General features: G+C 37.5%; 2 protein-coding genes and 1 pseudogene across 2 annotated transcripts; 2 read left to right on the top strand and 1 right to left on the bottom strand.

Moving 5' to 3' along the window:
- Positions 1-620: 620 nt before the first annotated feature.
- Positions 621-5965, top strand: LOC104089027 (nudix hydrolase 8-like). The gene is made up of 9 exons (XM_070191667.1): positions 621-1250; positions 2448-2707; positions 3274-3339; positions 3434-3571; positions 3804-3881; positions 4000-4050; positions 4139-4173; positions 4829-4937; positions 5598-5965. Exons 1-9 carry the CDS (start codon positions 1109-1111, stop codon positions 5802-5804), a joined length of 1086 nt encoding a protein of 361 aa, XP_070047768.1. The 5' UTR covers positions 621-1108; the 3' UTR covers positions 5805-5965.
- A 929-nt stretch (positions 5966-6894) lies between these two features.
- LOC138891389 (nudix hydrolase 8-like) lies at positions 6895-9062 on the top strand. The gene is made up of 5 exons (XM_070191668.1): positions 6895-7014; positions 7133-7183; positions 7287-7321; positions 7990-8098; positions 8695-9062. The coding sequence occupies exons 1-5, from the start codon at positions 6910-6912 to the stop codon at positions 8899-8901; spliced, it is 507 nt and encodes a 168-aa protein (XP_070047769.1). The 5' UTR covers positions 6895-6909; the 3' UTR covers positions 8902-9062.
- A 37-nt stretch (positions 9063-9099) lies between these two features.
- LOC104089026 (disease resistance protein At4g27190-like) lies at positions 9100-13217 on the bottom strand (annotated as a pseudogene).
- Between the last annotated feature and the right edge of the window lie 5721 nt (positions 13218-18938).

Below are 18938 nucleotides of genomic sequence, written 5' to 3'. Positions count from 1 at the left end.
TCACAAACTATATAGTTTAGAGTCTAGTAACTATAATTTGCTTAATTATTATTCATAGCTACTATTCAATTGCTACTAATTTGTATCACTTGTATTCAAACGTGCAACGAATACAACATGTGTCAAATGTATTCGTTCACACAACGAATACAACATGTATCAACTGTATTCGTTCGCGCAACGAATACAACTAAGGTGAAACAGAAATGCAGGAAAATAAAATGTTGTTGTTGAGAGTCTAACTCAATACCTCCGCTGACTAAGTAGGCGCTCTAATCAATTGAGCTACAAGAGCTTGTTGTTCCCTTGTTTTAGTTTAAAATAATTAATCTCTTATTTCATGGATTTGTTATAAAATTCAAATATAATTACGAATAGTAAATTTACTGAAAGTATAGCTACGAATGATAAATACAATATAAATATTTGATGTGTCGGGCTTTCTCTTTGATAGGCTTTACAGAATACGAATTCGAATTAATAGACTGAATGCACATACTAGACACTAGGTTAGTGGGAAGCCCCCACCCACCCCCCACCCCCACCCCCCAAAAAAAGTATAGTAGAGCCAGAACTTCCGCGGTTTAAAACCATTGAGTTTCCTCTGTTTTCTTCACACTAACTTTACCTCACACTACTCTTTCCTTTCCATTTTCTCTCAGTTTTCCTTGCACTTCCCTTCATTTTCGACACTTTAATTTATGCAAATAACTTATAAAATATCTTTCTTTTAGTAGTTGTTTTTCAACCTTATGTTTGTCATTTTACACAAGGTTCATTTTCAACCACATGCTATATTGCCATCAATCTTAGATATCTGCTTTAACTTTATGTCAATTTCCATGTCTTAATTCATCTCCTTTATATATGTTATCTTCTTTGTTCTTTTACTTACAGTTCTTCACTGGTTTTGTTCACATTTTAGTTTTCTCCGAGGGGGGCGAAAATACCCAAGAAAATATCTTGTTATTAGCATTACAAAAACGAATCTTGAACTTCTTTTTTTAATATGTAAATTACGTGGTTTCTTTATCTGGGTTATTTATAAAGCTGTCAAGATTTTGGTTTTTCATTTGGACTGTGGAACTGAGCTGTTGAATTAGTTTAAATGGAGCTGAAATATGTTGATTCTAAGGCAATATCAATGTGTAAATCAGTTGGTATGGAGATGATGAAGTTTTCTAGCTCATTTTTAGACTCAAAGCTCAAGTTTGGTGTCAATGTAGCTCCCAAGTTTTGTTCTTGCAAAGGTAATTTTCTGTTATATAATTAGGCTTGTCTACCCTTTTGATTTTTGAATTTAATTAGAAGGTTATTTTTCCAGTGCATTCATCTTTTATGGGTATAAGAAGACTGTTACTCTATAGTCTTAAACATGCTACGGCGTTTCTGTGGCTATAATGTCATAAAATGAAAGTTTAAAAGGTTTAACTTGTTTTGTTTCTAAGTACTAAAATATGTCCTTTTTTTAGCAACGGTCTAAAACTGAAAGAGAGAGTACAAGTTGTACTCTCTCTGTTCTAAGCACGAAACTTGTACTCTCTCTGTTCCAAATTATCATAAAATGGAACAGAGAGAGTACAAGTTTCGTGCTTAGAGTATTTAATTAGTGTATCCCGATTTTGGAGAAAGCCAGCCATAAGCTACTTCTTAGAATAGTTGTTTTCTGCTTTGTTGATTGGACCCTCCAAAATTGTTGTGGCACCAGTGTCGAATCCTCCAAAAATGCATATTGAAAGGATCCGGCAAACACCCGGTGGTATTTTTGAAGAGTCCGAGCGGGTTTGATATTTTGATAGTAAGTGCATGTTTTGAAGGTCAAAGCATTAGCTATGCAGATAAAAGCATTTCATGTTTGTCCTTCATTTGTTGTAACGTTTGTTGGGTGTTTCATACTTAACTCGAGTTCAAGTGTTCAATAGGTATAAGTCTTAGTAGAGGTGTCTAAGTGAAGAAATCAGGCAAGTTTAAGGGGCCGTATGTATTCAGTCTCATTCGTTCCGCTTCTCTCATTTATTAAGAGAATTGTGTTTCTTGTTGAATAGTGTGACCATATTTTAGATGTTGTGGTCACACAATTCAACATGGTATGAGAGTTCATGTCCTACCGCCATCCATTAACATAATATCATGCTCGCAGTTGAATCATACTGTCAACATAAAAATGGTTTCTCTCTAACATTTCCAGTCATTTTACTCCGTTTTAGACGAGCTTAAGTTTGTGTATTAAAGTAAGTCCGCTCTTGTCAAAATGGCTCTACAATGAGGCAATACAAAGCGCATCATTAGCTTTTAGAGATGCATTTCCTGTTTCTACTGCGGTCATTAAGAAGAATATCATCGACGCATTATTAGATAACACCACTACTGCTGCTGCTAAATGAGTAGTGTTGCCTTTTGTACTGACAATGAAGTTGAAATACTGTACTTTTCTGGTTTACCTTCAGGGCTTTCAATGAAGGCTTCTTATTCAAGAACTTCTTATGATGCTACAAGCTCAGTCACCAAAAAGAATTTCTTAGTGGACACTTTCTCTTATCAGATAAATGGTACAAACCGTACAGGTTTGTATTTTAGAGATAAATGGGTACTTGATGCCTCTGATGATGAATACGGAGGAGTACTCGTCAATGCAGAAAGACTACCATCCAATCCGGGCAAATTTACGTCTGTACTACGTGCATCTCTTGCTCATTGGAAAGTGAAGGTATTTCAGCAACTACTATGTTAGACTAGTCTCAAACTTCATGACTAGATTTGTTGTCTGGTGTTGATTACTACTACACAGTGTTATCATAGGGGAACCACCCTTTGGAGCTCTAGCTCAGACAGCAAATAAAGCGCAGGCTTTAGTGAACAAAGGCGAAAATGGGAGAAAATACGATTATATATGTATAGTCCAACAATAATAATTATAAGCATGAATTGAAAATATATGGATAAAGAAATTGAAAGCGATCTACGACAAAGTGAAATTTCATTTGTTTAGCGTAGCTTATGCTCATTGGCAAGGAAAAGTATGCATTAGAACCTTGATGTCGACACTGAAGCACCCACTAAGCAAGGTGAAACGCTTAAGCGTGCCTTTGACAACATTGTAACTGCATAGTGGAAGCCGTTGCATTTTAACTTTTTCCTGTTTATCTTCGACAACTCTTGCGATTGTAAAACACACTTGGAATCTTTTCCAAAAAGACTCGCCATTTTTGTCAATTATTATTAGATAACATTTTATAAAACAACTTTTGCTAATTAATGGCTCCCAATGCACAGGGGAAGAAGGGAGTTTGGCTAAAGCTACCAGTGGAAAAATGTGATCTAGTTCCTATTGCAGTAAAGGTATTATATCACTTTACCTGAAATCTTTTTGGTGTTAGTTCTTTTGATGTTGAATTTTGGCTAAAATAAATGGTCAAACTCTAAATTTTTGTAGGAAGGATTTCAGTACCATCATGCAGAAAAAGGATATGTCATGTTGACTTATTGGATACCGGATGAACCCTGCTTGCTTCCTTCTAATGCATCTCATCAAGTCGGAGTTGGAGGTTTTGTGATCAATGACAAAAATGAGGTGCATATTTTTCTATTTGGATGAACTTCCTATTAACATGTATAAGCTTATGAAGATCATTATGCTTGAAATATATCGAGGGTCTATCGAAAACAACCTCTCTACCTTTTTAAGGTAGGGGCAAGGTCTGCGTACATACTATCCTCCCCAGACCCCGCTCATGGGATTATACTGGGTTTTCTGTTGTTGTTGTTGTTGTAGTCCCATAGCCTCTAATGAAATACTGATTTAGGTGCTCGTCGTGCAAGAGAAGCATTTTGCGCCGGCTCTTTCAGGCCTATGGAAAATACCAACTGGTTTCATTCTTGAGGTATGTTCCTGTATTGCAATTTGACCTTAACATTTTGGTCACTTTTGACAGAGTAAATACTGAAACGTGTAGTCTGTATACTTAACTCCTTAAACGTTGTTCTTGTGTCCAAATACAGTCAGAGGAGATCTTTACAGGAGTTGTGAGAGAAGTGAAGGAGGAAACTGGGGTAAGAAATCCACATTTTAACATATTTTTTACTTAAACTAGCAATTGTAATCAAAATGATGATTTTTCTTTTTCATTACTCTTTCCAGATTGACACAAAATTTGTGGAGGTTATGGCTTTCAGGTAACGAAATTTTTCCTCTTCAAAGGACCATAAGTTTATCGTGACTACTTTATGTCTTTTTAGCGTTAGGAAGATCTATATTAGCTATTTTATAAGAACATGAGATGCTGATACGATAAGTATCCGAGCAAACTTTGTCTCAGACACACATAGAACGTAGAAGTTTAGGATACTTCTTGCTTTCTAAAAAGGGGCAGCCCGGTGCACTAAGTTCCCGCTATATGCGGGGTTCGTGTAATGGCCAGACCACATTGTGTCGTATGTATGTAGCCTTACCTTGCAATTTCTACAAAATGTTGTTTTTGCGGCTTGAACCTGTGACCTCCTAGTCACACTGCGACAACTTTTATCATTGCACTAAGGCTCCCCTAGACTTCATTGTTTAGGACACTTCTTGCTTTCTGGTGTAACAAATTGATCGAAAAGGATGTGCATCCGATGTAGAAATATAAAATTTATTTTCTTCCAACTACAATAAAAACTGCCCATCTTCAAGCTTAATTGAGCTTCTTCCTCTCACTCATGCTATTTGAGACAATCACACTCTAAACCTTAGTTTAAAGTGTCAAGTGAAATGCTGGTTAAATTTTGGACTCTAATTGTTTATTTTACAGTCTCCATTTTTTAATTAACACTTATCGATGTCCTCTTTCAGGCACGCACAAAATGTGGCCTTTGAAAAGTCCGATTTGTTCTTCGTCTGCCTTTTAAGGCCCCTGTCAAAACATATCAAGGTTGATGATCTAGAAATTAAGGCTGCTAAGGTAAACATATTGTATAAGTTAATAGGCAATAAAAATAGATTTGATATCTGTATTTCCTTCACTAAGTGATATATTCAGTTTAATTCATCCCATAATATCATCCCCATTATACTTTTTATTTCATCCATTACGTTTATTTTCTGGAGGTAAACATTGATTAACCTCAAGAAAATTGAGAAACTACTTATTCCGTCATTTCAGAATATGGGCCATTAACATCTAACATTAATATTTAGAATATACTCATCTATTTGCATTTTCATTCTTGTTTAATGTTCCACATTGGTTTGGGAAATTTATTGTTTCCTCGCCGGATGAGCTAGCTTTTTATGTTAAATTAGGTCAATGTCCTTTTTTCTTAACATGGTATCATGTTCTTGGCTTTGTGTCACACCTATCCATGTTCTTGGCTTTGCACCACACTATATTGTTCATGCACAAGATGTTCAATCCTAGGCGTGCGAGGGATGTTAAGTGTCTTATATTGGTTGGGAAAATGTGTTAGTTCTTTTCTTATATGATTTTGGACAATCCTCACCTTATGATCTAGCTTTAGGAGTTGAGTTAGACCCAAAGTTCATTTTTTTAACAATTCTGACGAGAGTGGTTTATGCCACCTTGCATTTAGTTAACCTGTCTTTTTTTTTTTTCGCGATGCAGTGGATGCCTCTAGTTGAGTTTGTGGAGCAGCCCTTAATACAAGGAGATGACATGTTCAAGAAAATAATTGACATTTTCATCGCTCGACTAGGGAAGCGTTACTGCGGATTGTCTGTCCATCAACTGGTTTCCAAATTTGATGACAAACTTTCCACATTGTACTTCAACACAGTTGATGATCCAGATTTGAACTGTGAAGCTAGTTAGCATCACAATCAGCATAGATATTACACTTCACCACTCAAAATGACTAACATCAGTTAGTCGTATATGTAATCTGCTGTAATCTGCAGGGTATTGACTCTGTAAATATGTAAAATATATGTTTCAAGTGATTTAGTTTTCCAAAAAAGTTTTTCTTCCCTCAATGGCACTTTAGCTCATAATTGTGCAAAAGCAAGGACATATGCTGAATTTTTGAATGTACAATTTTAAGATGCAAGACCAGTGTACTACACAACACAACTGAAACAAAAAATTATTCTGTATACAGTCGAGCAATCAAAATATCAACGAGTCAAGCTCAACATACTTGATAGCATTTGAATTATGAACTTCATATCATTATTTTAACCAACACTTAGACATTATTATCAGTGTTTAGTACTTGAAACATTGTCCGGTTTGCAACAACGAAAAACATTTACCGAGATAATAGTTTTAAAAATAAAATAAAGGGGAGCTTTGACGTAATTGGTAAAGTTGCTGTCATATGACCAGGAGGTCACGGGTTTAGACCGTAAAAATAACTTCTTACAGAAATGCAAGGTAAGACTGCGTACAATAGACCCTTCCTCGGATCCCGCACATAGAGGGAGATGTAACGACCCGGCCGGTCGTTTTGTGAGTTGTAGCCCCGTTCCCCCATTTACTGCTCATTTTATGCTTAATAGTTTCTATGTGACATGCTGGGGTAGTCGGTTCGGTTCTACTCTTCACATGGTCGAACAATCTAATTTTATACAACCTTATATGTTCGTACATTCATCTCAACATCCTTATTTCAGCCACCTTCATCTTCTAGACATGAGAGTTCTTGACTAACCAACACTCTGCCCCATATATCATAGTCGGTCTGACCACCGCTCTATAGAACTAACCTTTAAGTTTTGGTGGCACATTCTTATCACAAAGAACACCAGAAGCGAGCCTCTATTTCATTCATTCCGCTCCAATACGATGTGTGACATCCTGGTCGATATCCCCATTCCCTTGTATAACAGACCCAAGATACTTGAAACTTTCTCTCCTACGGATGACTTGTGAATCAAGCCTCACGTCTTCGTCCACTTCCCGAGTCGCGCTACTGAACATGCACTCCAAATATTCTGTTTTGGTCTTGCTCGTCGTGCAAGAGAAACATTCTGCCCCGGCTCTTTCAGGCTTATGGAAAATACCAACTGGTTTTATTCTTGAGGTATGTTCCTGTATTGCAATTTGACCTTAACATTTTGGTCTTTTTTGACAGAAGTAAATACTGAAACATGTAGTCCGTATACTTAACTCCTTAAACATTGTTCTTGTGTCAAATACAGTCAGAGGAGATCTTTACAGGAATTGTGAGGGAAGTGAAGGAGGAAACTGGGGTAAGAAATCCACACTTTAACATATTTTTTTACTTAAACGAGCAATCCATAATGAGCAATTTTAATCAAAATGATGAATTTACTTTCTCATTATTCTTTCCAGATTGATACTGAATTTGTGGAGGTTATGGCTTTCAGGTAACAAAACTCTTCCTCTTCAAAGGACCACGAATGTTTCATGATTATATGCCTTTTTAGCGCTAGGAAGATCTATATTAGCGTATTTTATAAGAACATGAAATGCTGGTACGATAAGTATCCGAGCGAACTTTGCTCAGACACACAGAGAATATAGAAGTACTACTTGCTAGACTTCACTGTTTAGGACACTTCTTGCTTACAAGAAAAGGACAGCCTAGCGCACTACGCGCCTACTACGTGCGGGGTTCGGATAAGGCCGGACCACATTGGTTCTTATGTACGTAGCTTTACTTGCGATTTCTACAATAAGTTGTTTCTGCCGCTTGAACCTGTGACCTCTTAGTCACACTGCGACAACTTTTATCATTGCGCTAAAGCTCCCCTAGACTTCATTGTTTAGGACACTTCTTGCTTTCTGGTGTAACAAATTGATCGAAAAGGATGTGCATCTGATGTAGAAATATAAGATTTATTTTCTTCCAACTCGATAAAACTGCCCATCTTCAAGCTTAATTGAGCTTCTTGCTCACTCATGCTATTTGAGACAATCACACTCTAAACCTTAGTTTAAAGTGTCAAGTGAAATGCTGGTTAAATTTTGGACTCTAATTGTTTATTTTACAGTCTCCATTTTTTAATTAACACTTATCGATGTCCTCTATCAGGCACGCACAAAATGTGGCCTTTGAAAAGTCCGATTTGTTCTTCGTCTGCCTATTAAGGCCCCTGTCAAAACATATCAAGGTTGATGATCTAGAAATTAAGGCTGCTAAGGTAAGCATATTGTATAAGTTAATAGGCAATAAAAATAGATTTGATATCTGTATTTCCTTCACTAAGTGATAATTTCAGTTTAACAATATCTTGTCCAACGGTGTGTGACCTTATAATGTAATGTCTTCGGATTTTAAAACTTTCGTGAAGAACTACTCTCACCCCATCCCATCCCTCTGGAGTTACAGTAACTAACATTTAACGTTAATATTTAGAATATTACTCATCTTTTGGAATTTCATTCTTGTTTAACGTTCCACATTGGTTTAGGGAATTTATTGTTTCCTCGCCTGATGAGCGAGCTTTCTTAACATGATATCAGAGTCAGACCAACCATGATCTTGGGTTTCGTCACACCCATCCCTGTTCTTGGCTTTGGGCAATGCTATATTGTCCATGCACAAGATGTTCAATCCTGGCATGCGAGGGATGTTAAGTGTCTCATATTGAGTGGGAAAATGTGTTAGTTCTTTTCTTTGGACAATCTTCACCTCATGATCTAACTTTAGGAGTTGAGTCGGACCCACTTCTTACTAGTGTGTGTGGTTTTATGCTACCTCGCATTTACTTAACCTGCCTTTCTGTTCGCGATGCAGTGGATGCCTCTAGCTGAGTTTGTGGAGCAGCCCCTAATACAAGGTGATGACATGTTCAAGAAAATAATTGACATTTTTATCGCTCGACTAGGGAAGCGTTACTGCGGATTGTCTGTCCATCAACTGGTTTCCAAATTTGATGACAAACTTTCCACATTGTACTTCAACACAGTTGATGATCCAGATTTGAACTGTGAAGCTAGTTAGCATCACAATCAGCATAGATATTACACTTCACCACTCACAATGACTAACATCAGTTAGTCGTATATGTAATCTGCTGTAATCTGCAGAGTATTGACTCTGTAAATATGTAAAATATATGTTTTAAGTGATTTAGTTTTCCAAAAAAGTTTTTCTTCCCTCAATGGCACTTTAGCTCATAATTGTACAAAAGCAAGGACATAGGCCAAATTTTTGAATGTACAATTTAAGAATGGTCTGAAGTGTTTAAACACAGATGCAACACCAGTTTACTACACAACACAACTTAAACAAAAAATTACTCAGTATACAGTCAAGCAATCAAAATATCAGAACCAGAAAGAAGAAAAATAGTACAAACAAGGAATAATTATTGGCAGAAAAAGTATAAGATATGAAATGCATCACAACAAACTCCACCAATTAACTTTGGCTCGAAACTCTGTTTTTCTGGTGCAGGAAGTTCCTTCTTCTAGTCCACTCCTGCATGAGGCAACAATGAGTCAATCGGGACATATCTCAAAGCTACACCAGTAGCCTATCTGTTCATCTTTCTTGTAAATGAGTTTTGACGTCTAACAGGAAATAAATGAAGAAGTCTAGGAACAAAATCAATGTCCAAATTATTAGTTCTAAATAAAAGGATGCTAGTGGGCGAATAATCAAGTACAGTACCACTGACATTTTCATAATTGATAAATCACCTGAAATGCAGTGGAAGTAGCCTCAACTTTGATCCTTCTGTCAGTATTAATAAAGTGGTTGGAAACAATGCTCTAAATTTGACTTGAAATTGTCGGCATCCCACTCCAATCGGTTCCACCATTCTGATAGTCCTCTTATTACTTTGATGTTCTTGGAGGTTTGAATAGACAGAGGCAATTTCTTTATTTGATTGAATTCTATCAAACTAAGTTCCTCCAGGTGTTCCCACGTATTCGGTGTCTCGCCTAGAGTTCCTAATTTTGCACAGTATTCCAACAGTAACTTCCGAACTCTTGGAATTTCTGAGTTGGCAAGTGTCGTTTGACTTGAGCCGCATTGCACAAACAACTCTACCAGCTGATCACAATGGGCAATTTCAATATGTTCCAGGTGCTTCGGTACAGAAAAAGCTCCACCAACGTTAAAGAGACATCTCAATCTTTGACAACCCAAAATATCTAGTCTGCGTAATTTAGAAAATCTTAGACCCAGAAGATGACTGATATCAGATACACTCTCTAAATTCTGTATCCTGAAGAAGCAGAGATGTTCCAGATTTGGTAGAGGGTTAAACCGTCCACTTCCTTTTTCTGCTGGTTTGAAATCACAAGAACAGTCATTTACTGTAAGTTCTTTTATTCCATTAAAACTGTTGTATGCAATAAACTTCCTGAGACCCTTGCAGTTTTGCAAGGACAAATTTGAAGCAAACTGCAACATGCCTGAGAGCTCTCCCTTACTGAAAATTTCACACTTGTAGATAGTTATTTTCGCTGGTGAGTTGCTGAAATCTATATGCCTTAGAACTTCCCCAACTACAATGTGAAATCTTTTCAATCTAGACATCCAAGTGTGGTCTCCATTACAAACTGATGAGCTATCCAAATTGATGGAAAGAGAGGTCAGCTTCTGTAGAGAGGAGAGCTCATCAAAACAAGTTGATTCAAGACGGGTACCCAGCACATCTATCATTTCCATGCTAGCCAATTTGAGAAGAATTCCTTGGTCGATGCTCTCCAAAGAATTTGCAGTTAAACGCCTCAGATCTGTCAACTTGTCCATTCCTGGCGGCAGACGATGTAACCTTGTATAATCACAATCAAGCAATTGCAAATTGCAAAGATTACCAATAGGTGGTAACTCTGTCAACCCAATGCAATATTGTAGTATTAGAGAACGCAGTTGATATAAACTATTGATGGAAGAAGGCAGTGCTCTAATACCAGTTCCACTCAGATTCAAAACTCTTAGGGCTGGAAATGCAAGAAAAAGTTCATGGGGAATATTTTGAAGGGGATAATTATGTTGCAAAAGTAAAGTTGTGGTCACTGGGCATTCCATCAAGCCATCAGGTAGACATTCAATGTCGTTGCTTATGAAAGATATTCTCTTGACAGAAGTAGACATTTTAATATGTGATATATCACTCAACCCAATTCCAGCTTGAATAAGAGAATTGTGCTCACCCCCAAAGGAATTAGCTATCCATATAGCAACATCACGAACCACGTCATGCATCTTTACAGAGTTCGACTTATGGGTTTCTAGCAAGCAGACATCTTTTAGACTCTCAATCATTGTGATTCCCCCGTTGTAGGCTTCTTCATATGTGTTACGTTCTCCAAGGAACCCCTCCGCCCCCCAACAATGTATGAGATCATCTGTTGAAATAGCCACAGGATATAAGGAGCAATACAAGAAACAACTTTGAATGTCACCTCCCCTTTTGTTCACATGTTTGCTTCTTCGCTCTGAGGATAATTCAATATCCTGAGATTCTAAAGAATCAAAACTCCACTTGATGACCTTGTAAACATTATCTTTTACATCTGTGTTGTGAGGTTCTGACATTCTAAGTGATCCCAAAGCATCTTTCCAAAGCTCGACCCTCTTCTTGCCTCTCATAGATGCTCCTATGACAGTGATTGCTAAAGGTAATCCATTGCACTCCTTTGCAATTTCCTTTGCAACTGGTTGAATATGCTCCAGATTGGCAATATCTCCCGCATTTTTGACAAACATTTGCCAAGATTCATCTTCATCAAATGTCAACACCTTCATTTCGGTGTCTGTTTTCATTTGCCTACAAACATCAACAAAACGAGAAGTTAAAATTACCTTGCTTCTTGCGGGATCTTCAGGTTGGGGCACACCTACATGATCCAAATTTATAGCTTGCCAAACATCATCGAGTATAAGAAGGAAACTCTTTTCTTCCTTGAGCCTCTGATGAATTCTGCTGGCAATGCGTTCTACGCTTTCCTCACTGTCTACCTTTAGGTTTAATCTGTTGGATTTGTGCTTGAACCTTTCTTATGTCTGTTGGCGGTTTGGGCACTGTAACCCATACCACAACACTAAAAGACAGTTTAGAGCTTGACACAGCAGTCTTTACGAGCTCATTGTTCAGATTCTTCACCAAAGTCGTTTTGCCGATTCCTCCCATACCCCATACACCAATGATGCCTACCTGAAAGGATTCAAATTACCAAAAAGAAATTTACCCACAAGTCATGGATGGAAAATTGGTTATAAAGAAGAATTTTAGCAAACTAGAGCAGAAGGGCTTTGATCATAATTTCTTGATCTCAACTTTTTCAACTTAACCTCCTTTAGAAAAGAGTAGTACTAGTACAAAATCTACTTTAACTATCAACAAGGAATTGTTTTTACTGCGGCCAAGACCGCTGCGTATCTTTGTATTTTGACTTTGGTTTTCTGACTGGTGTACTTGCTGCTGCCTTTCTTTTATTTTTCTCGAGGGTCGTCCGAAGACAGTCACTTCTTGAAGGTAGGGATAAGGTCTACGTATATTTACCCTCTCCAGACCCACTCGTGGGATCACACTGGGTATGTTGTTGTTGTAAATTAGCAACTACCAATCCTAAACAATTTAAGATTACTAGTCTTGGAATGGTTTAAGTTCAACAATTAATTTACCTTATCATCTTCTAACAGTCGTAGGATTTTGTTGAGATTTCTTGTTGCTGTTGACTGGCCTTCTATTGATGGTCCTGGGATGAACTCCACTTTTTTCACCTGATAATTTTCTACCAACAAACCGGATCCAAAATTTTCTCCCATTTTTTTAAGCTCGCAAAGTTGTTCTCGCATCATTCGTGCTTGAGTGGAGACATCCGAGCGAAGACTGCAATTTGGACAACATTTATATGCAACCATCTTAATGTCTTCTTGCATAGATTCCCAGTCAGTCTCCAGCTTTTGAACATGTTCGACCCACTTGAGAACCTCTGGTTTTGGTTTATAGCCTTCTTCCTTAGCTATTTCCAGCTCCTCTTTGATATCATCTCTAAACTTTGTTAGCTTCTCCATTTCCTCTCTTACGCTTTCAACATTTGATGTGAAACGGACGGTATTTTCAATCTTAGGATAGATGCATTTACACACCAACTTCCCCACCTCAACAACAAAACCACCTACAGCATTAAAAATTATTTCCATTGAACAATTCGTGAGACTAAACTAACTGTTTCTTCTTTGCTTAAGGCAGAAATCCGAGAACAAGAACAAAAAGGATACAAGGCAAAATCAATTATTGGAGGGCCATGCATTAATCTCAAGAATAAGATGACTTTTGACTGAGGTTTCTTCTCTCCTTGACTCAATTATTGGTCCAAAAGACAATATTTTTCTAGAAAATTCTTACTTATTTTCGTTACTAGTATTTAGAGAATATTTTTTTAGTATCTTGACATTTGGCATAATCTTATGAATAACAATATTTTTGTCATAAAATTTCTAAGAAGCTTTTTGTTATGATGTCACTTGGTTTAATATGATGTCTTTGCCTATTCTTTTTATTATATATATATATATATATATATAGATAGATACGTCCTTTAATATGACATGATAATACAATGCCGGCCATAAGGTAAAGCCAATGAAGCAATGGCTTTAGGCCCCCAAATATTTAGGCCCATTTTTAATTAATAATAGGTTAATTCTATGATAATTGTTTTTCAAAATATATTGAATATTTATGGTAAAAGAGTATATAATAATTTTCTAAAAAAGAGTATTATTTAGCCAATGTGATTTGTGGCGACTAATAGTAAATTTACATTCTAATATTAATATTATTTTTCTCTTTCTCATAATAAAACTTGTATTTTACATTCTTTCTTTTCCTCTTATTAAGTTGTCTATTCTCTAAAAACAATAAGGGACGAAAGACGATAAAAACTTATTTTCATCATATGTTTATACCAAACCAATGAATATAAGAAATTTGTCGTGCATTTATAATTTTTAACACTTAACCATGGTTGGGTGATATATATTTTCACTTTAGTTTGTTCATTATTTTCTTAAGGTTAAATACATAGTTAAGTGTCACGATCCGAAATTTTCCACCGACGGAACCGTGATGGCGCCTAACATTTCACTTGTTAAGCAAGCCAACGTTAGAGAATTATTTACCAATTTCTAATTTTCATTCAGTAATTAACATTAATTAACTACAACTAAATATAACAAGTGCAGAATATCATAAATATGTATTAACTACTACCACCCAGATCTGGAGTCGCAATTCATGAGCATTCTAGAATTTACAACAAATAATGGTCTGAAAGAAATACAACTGTCTGGATGAAAGAAAACAGTAAGACATAAAGGATAGACGGGGACTTCAAGGTATGTGAACGCCGACAGATCTACCTTGAGTCTCCGGACAGCGGACCAGTAGCAAATCTCGATCAACCTGAGCCAGTATCAAAATCTGCACAAAAAGTGCAGAGTGCAGCATCAATACAACCGACCCCATGTACTGGTAAGTATCGAGCCTAACATCGGCGAAGTAGTGACGAGGCTAGGACAAGACACCTGAACAGTTTAATCATGCTAGTGGCAATAACAGTAAATAAGAAATAACGCAGAAATAATGGGAGGTGAACATACAATGGGAAAATACAACATAAGGAGTGAGAATAATGAAAAGACATAATTAAACCGGAAATCCTTAAACGAATTGAGCAATTAAGATAGCAAGAAAAACTGCACGGCATCACCTTTCGTGCTTTTACTCTCAACCTCACCAAATAACAAATAAGACTGTACGACATCACCCTTCGTGCTTTTACTCTCTTCCTCACAATATAAATAAATTATGCACGGCATCACCCTTCGTGCTTTACACTCTTTCTTACAATATAATTAAATTATGCACGACATCATCCTTCGTGCTTTACACTCTTCCTCACAATATAATTAAATTATGCACGGCATCACCCTTCATGCTTTACACTCTTCCTCTCTTCCTCACAATATAATTAAATTATGCACGGCATCACCCTTCGTGCTTTACACTCTTCCTCACAATATAATTAAATCAATAACAACGGCTAGAGAGGAGTTTCACAAGAAAATCAATATTTCATAAATGATTACTTTCACAATTTAACATCTCAACCTCGAATCAATATTCGCAATTTTAGCGACCTTGGTGGAACCGGATACAAGTTTTCCAACATTTCAACAACAACAATAAGCATGGATAACAAGATTTAAGACTACAAATTTGCAATAATGGAATTTCACTCGCGTACTATGATTCGACCACAACGTATAGATGCTCGTCACCTCAACTATACGCCATATTCAACAACAAAACACGTAGCAAATACTCACACAATATCTATTCCCTCAAGCCAAAGTTAGACACAACACTTACCTCGCTCCGAAGGCCACTTAATTCTCAATCACAACTTTTTCTTTGTAATTCACCTCCAAACCACTCGTATCTATTCAAAAATGACTCAATAATATCAAATATTGCTAAAGGAATCAATTATATTTCATAAATTAAACTTTCCAATTTTTTCCTCCAAAAAGTTAAAAAATCGATCCCGGGCCCGCTTGGTCAAAACTCGAGGTTCGGACCAAAATCCTTTTACGCATTCACTCCCGAGCCCGAATATGTAATTAGTTTTGGAATCCGACCTCAAATCGAGGTCTAAATTCCCAAATTTTCGAAATCCCTAATTTCTACCCTAACCCCTAATTCTACCATGAAAACTCTAGATTTTTGGTTAAAAATTCAAGAAATAGTTTAGAATCACTTACCAACACTTTGGGGGAAGAAAATGACTCTTGAAAATCGTCTCTACCCGTTTGGTTCTTGAAAATGTTGAAGAAATGGCTCAAACCCGTGTTTGGAGTCTGTTTTAAGCCACTGGACAGGCCTTCATCGCGTTCGCGAGAGGCCTATCGTGATCGCGATGCACAACGGCCTAAGGCCTTCGCGTTCGCATAAGGCAACTCCCCCTATCCTTCGCGTTCGCGACCCAGTGGACACGTTCGCGTAGAAGAACATGACCCCCTCCCCCCAGGTCCCTTCCCCAGGTCCCTAAGTGCTTCGCGTTCGCGATGGTCAGGTTGCGTTCGCGAAGGGTAAATCCCCCATCACTTCACGTTCGCGACCAGTCCTTCGCGTTCGCGAAGAAGAAGTCTCAGCATCACCAGTTTACTCTTCGCGTTCGCGAGAGGACCTTCGCGAACGCGAAGAAGGATATGCCAGACACCAGAATCTGCAGAAAACTAGATTTTTTCCAAGTCCAAAACATCCCGTGGCCTATCCGAAACTCACCCGAGCCCTTGGGTTGGAGCCGTTTGGAAGTTGACACGCGCAGAATGGAATTTCTAGAGCATTACTTAGCTTGCTCGACATTGGATTTTTCTTGTTCGAGGTAAGTAACTCTTCTAATCTTGGAGTTGAGAGTATGAACCCTGAATATATGTATTTCGTGAAATTGTTGGGAGGTGACGCACATGCTAGGTGGCGGGCGTGTGGGCGTGCACTATAGAAATTATGACATAATTATTTCAGTGAAATTCTGTAGTTAAATGATCTTGGCATTTTCCATGTGGTTTTATGAGTTAAAGAAATTGAGCTGAAAAACATATTAAAAATCATGTTGAAGTTATGTGCCAACATTATTGGGACCCGCAGAGGTCATATTATTGTGAATTATTTATTTTAAATTGAAAATTCATACTTAGTCATATTCATTTCATTGCATATCATATCTCAGTCTCTATGGTTATTTATTGATACATCATATCATCATTTTGGGCTATTCTCATGACAATGTTATCCCATGAGAGAGAAACTGGAGAGATTGATGACTGAGGGAGACCAAGGGCCTGATTGTGAGGATATTTTTGGGATCGGGCTGCACGCCGCAGCAGGCCATGTTGGCTTTATATATATATTATACTATTGCACGTGAGTTGGCCGTGCGGATCTATATATTATACTATTGCACGTGAGTTGGTCGTGCAGCATGTGAGTTGGCCATGCAGATCCAGTTATTATTATAGCACGTGAGTTTTTCGTGCAGCACGTGAGTTGTCCGTGCGGATCCAGATATGATATTATAGCACGTGAGTTGTCCGTGAAGCACGTGAGTTGTCCGTTCTTATAGCGCTTGGGCTGTAGGAGCCCCTCATGAGTCTGTACACACCCCCAGTGAGCGTAGACGACTATAAACAGGGATCGGTCTGCACGCCACAGCAGGTATTATATACCGCTGAGTGATTGAGTGTGCTGAGCATAGTGAGAGAGAATGCGAGACAGTGAGATTGAGTACTCTGAGAGTGTGAGTACATGAGTACAATCTCTGGGATACATTGCATTGACATGCACACATGACACACATGCATAGAGATGTATTTTTCTTATGATGTACGGTATCACATTATTCATGATTTCTCACATATGTTGACAGATGGACATAGTGATGCATTGTTTTACATTGGTTATCTGGAAAGAAAATCAGACATTTTATTTATTATTGAAAGGATTTTGGAAAAATTACTATTTTCAAACTTACTCATATTTTTGGTAACTTCGGTAAAAGATTTGGGTTTTCACTGATGTACTTGAAAGGAAGAACTACTTTTAGAAATCATAATTTAGCTGAGCATTTTAGTTCTGAGTTACTTCTTATGTTATTGGCATTACGTTGTTATGGACTGTGATGAACTATTGATTTTTGACCCGATCTTGGTAAAAGCTCGTCACTGCTTTCAACAAAAGGTTAGGTTTGTTACTTACTCAGTACATGGGGTCGGTTGTACTGATACTACACTTCTGCACATTGCGTGCAGATGTTGGCTGTTGTTGTTGCTATGCTCGATGGTTGCGGGATTCGAAGATGTACCTGCGTTCCTGTTGTAGCTGCCTTGTGTTCAGGGTAGCCTTAGATTTATAAAAGCTCTATTTATGTATTATTCAAACAGACTATGTATTTATTTTATTTACACTTTGTAAAGTCTATTCTTAAAAGCTCATGATTTGTACTACCAGTTCTTCGGGATTATATAAGATTAAGACCTTTATTCACTTAAATTGCTTTAATAATTATTATTGGAATTGGATAGTTGGTAATTGGCTTACCTAATGGGTTGGGTTAGGTGCCATCACGGCTAGTTGGATTTTAGGTCATGACAAGGTAGTATCAAAGCTCTAGGTTCATAGGTTCTACAAGTCATGAGCAAGTGTCTAGTAGAGTCTTGCGGATCGGTATGATGACATCCATACTTATCTTCGAGAGGCTACAGGGCATTTAGGATATATACTTCCCATTTTTCCTTCCTTATCATACGGGATTGATTCAGCTTGGGACATAACTCTTTGAATTCATTTCACGTATTCGTATGCACACATGAGCGCTCGGTATCAGTTGTGCATTGCCGATATGTGATTCTATGAACGAGGTTCGAGGTGAGTATTCTGTGTTTTGGTGATGGGACAGTCTGGAGGACTTGAGGCCATGGTTAGACCGTAGCTTGAGCTCGGTAGCTTCAGTTGTAACCTGTAAAATTGGACTCATATGTCTGGTAATGTGTGATGATCCAAAATGTCATCTTTAAATTTAATAAGTAATTCTATGTTATAAGACCTCGAAAAGCACCATTTATTATTCCTCGACTTGCGTGTGCAGTCCGTACATTTTTCCGGAAAGTGTTTATGTGAAAAATGGATTAAAATGGGAAATAGAGCTTTAAAACTCAACTAAGTTGACTTTGGTCAACATTTTGAGCAAACAGACCCGGATCAGTGTTTTAAAAATTTTGGTAGGTCCGTATCGTGATTTAGGACTTGGGCATATGCCGGGAATTGAATTCCGAGGTCCCTAGCCCGAGTTATGGAATTTTGATGAAACAATAAAAGCTTGAAAGCTTAATGATTTCTAAGAAATTACTGATGTTGGATTTATTGACCTCGGGTCCATATTTTGGTTCCGGAGCCCGGTATAGGTCCACTATAATGTTTATGACTTGTCTGCTGAATTTGGCGAGAATCGGAG

This window comes from Nicotiana tomentosiformis, chromosome 12 (assembly GCF_000390325.3).
Source record: "Nicotiana tomentosiformis chromosome 12, ASM39032v3, whole genome shotgun sequence".
Taxonomy (NCBI): Eukaryota; Viridiplantae; Streptophyta; class Magnoliopsida; order Solanales; family Solanaceae; genus Nicotiana; species Nicotiana tomentosiformis.
The sequence above is the reverse complement of the archived record's forward strand: the minus strand, read 5'-3'. Positions and strand labels throughout refer to the sequence as shown.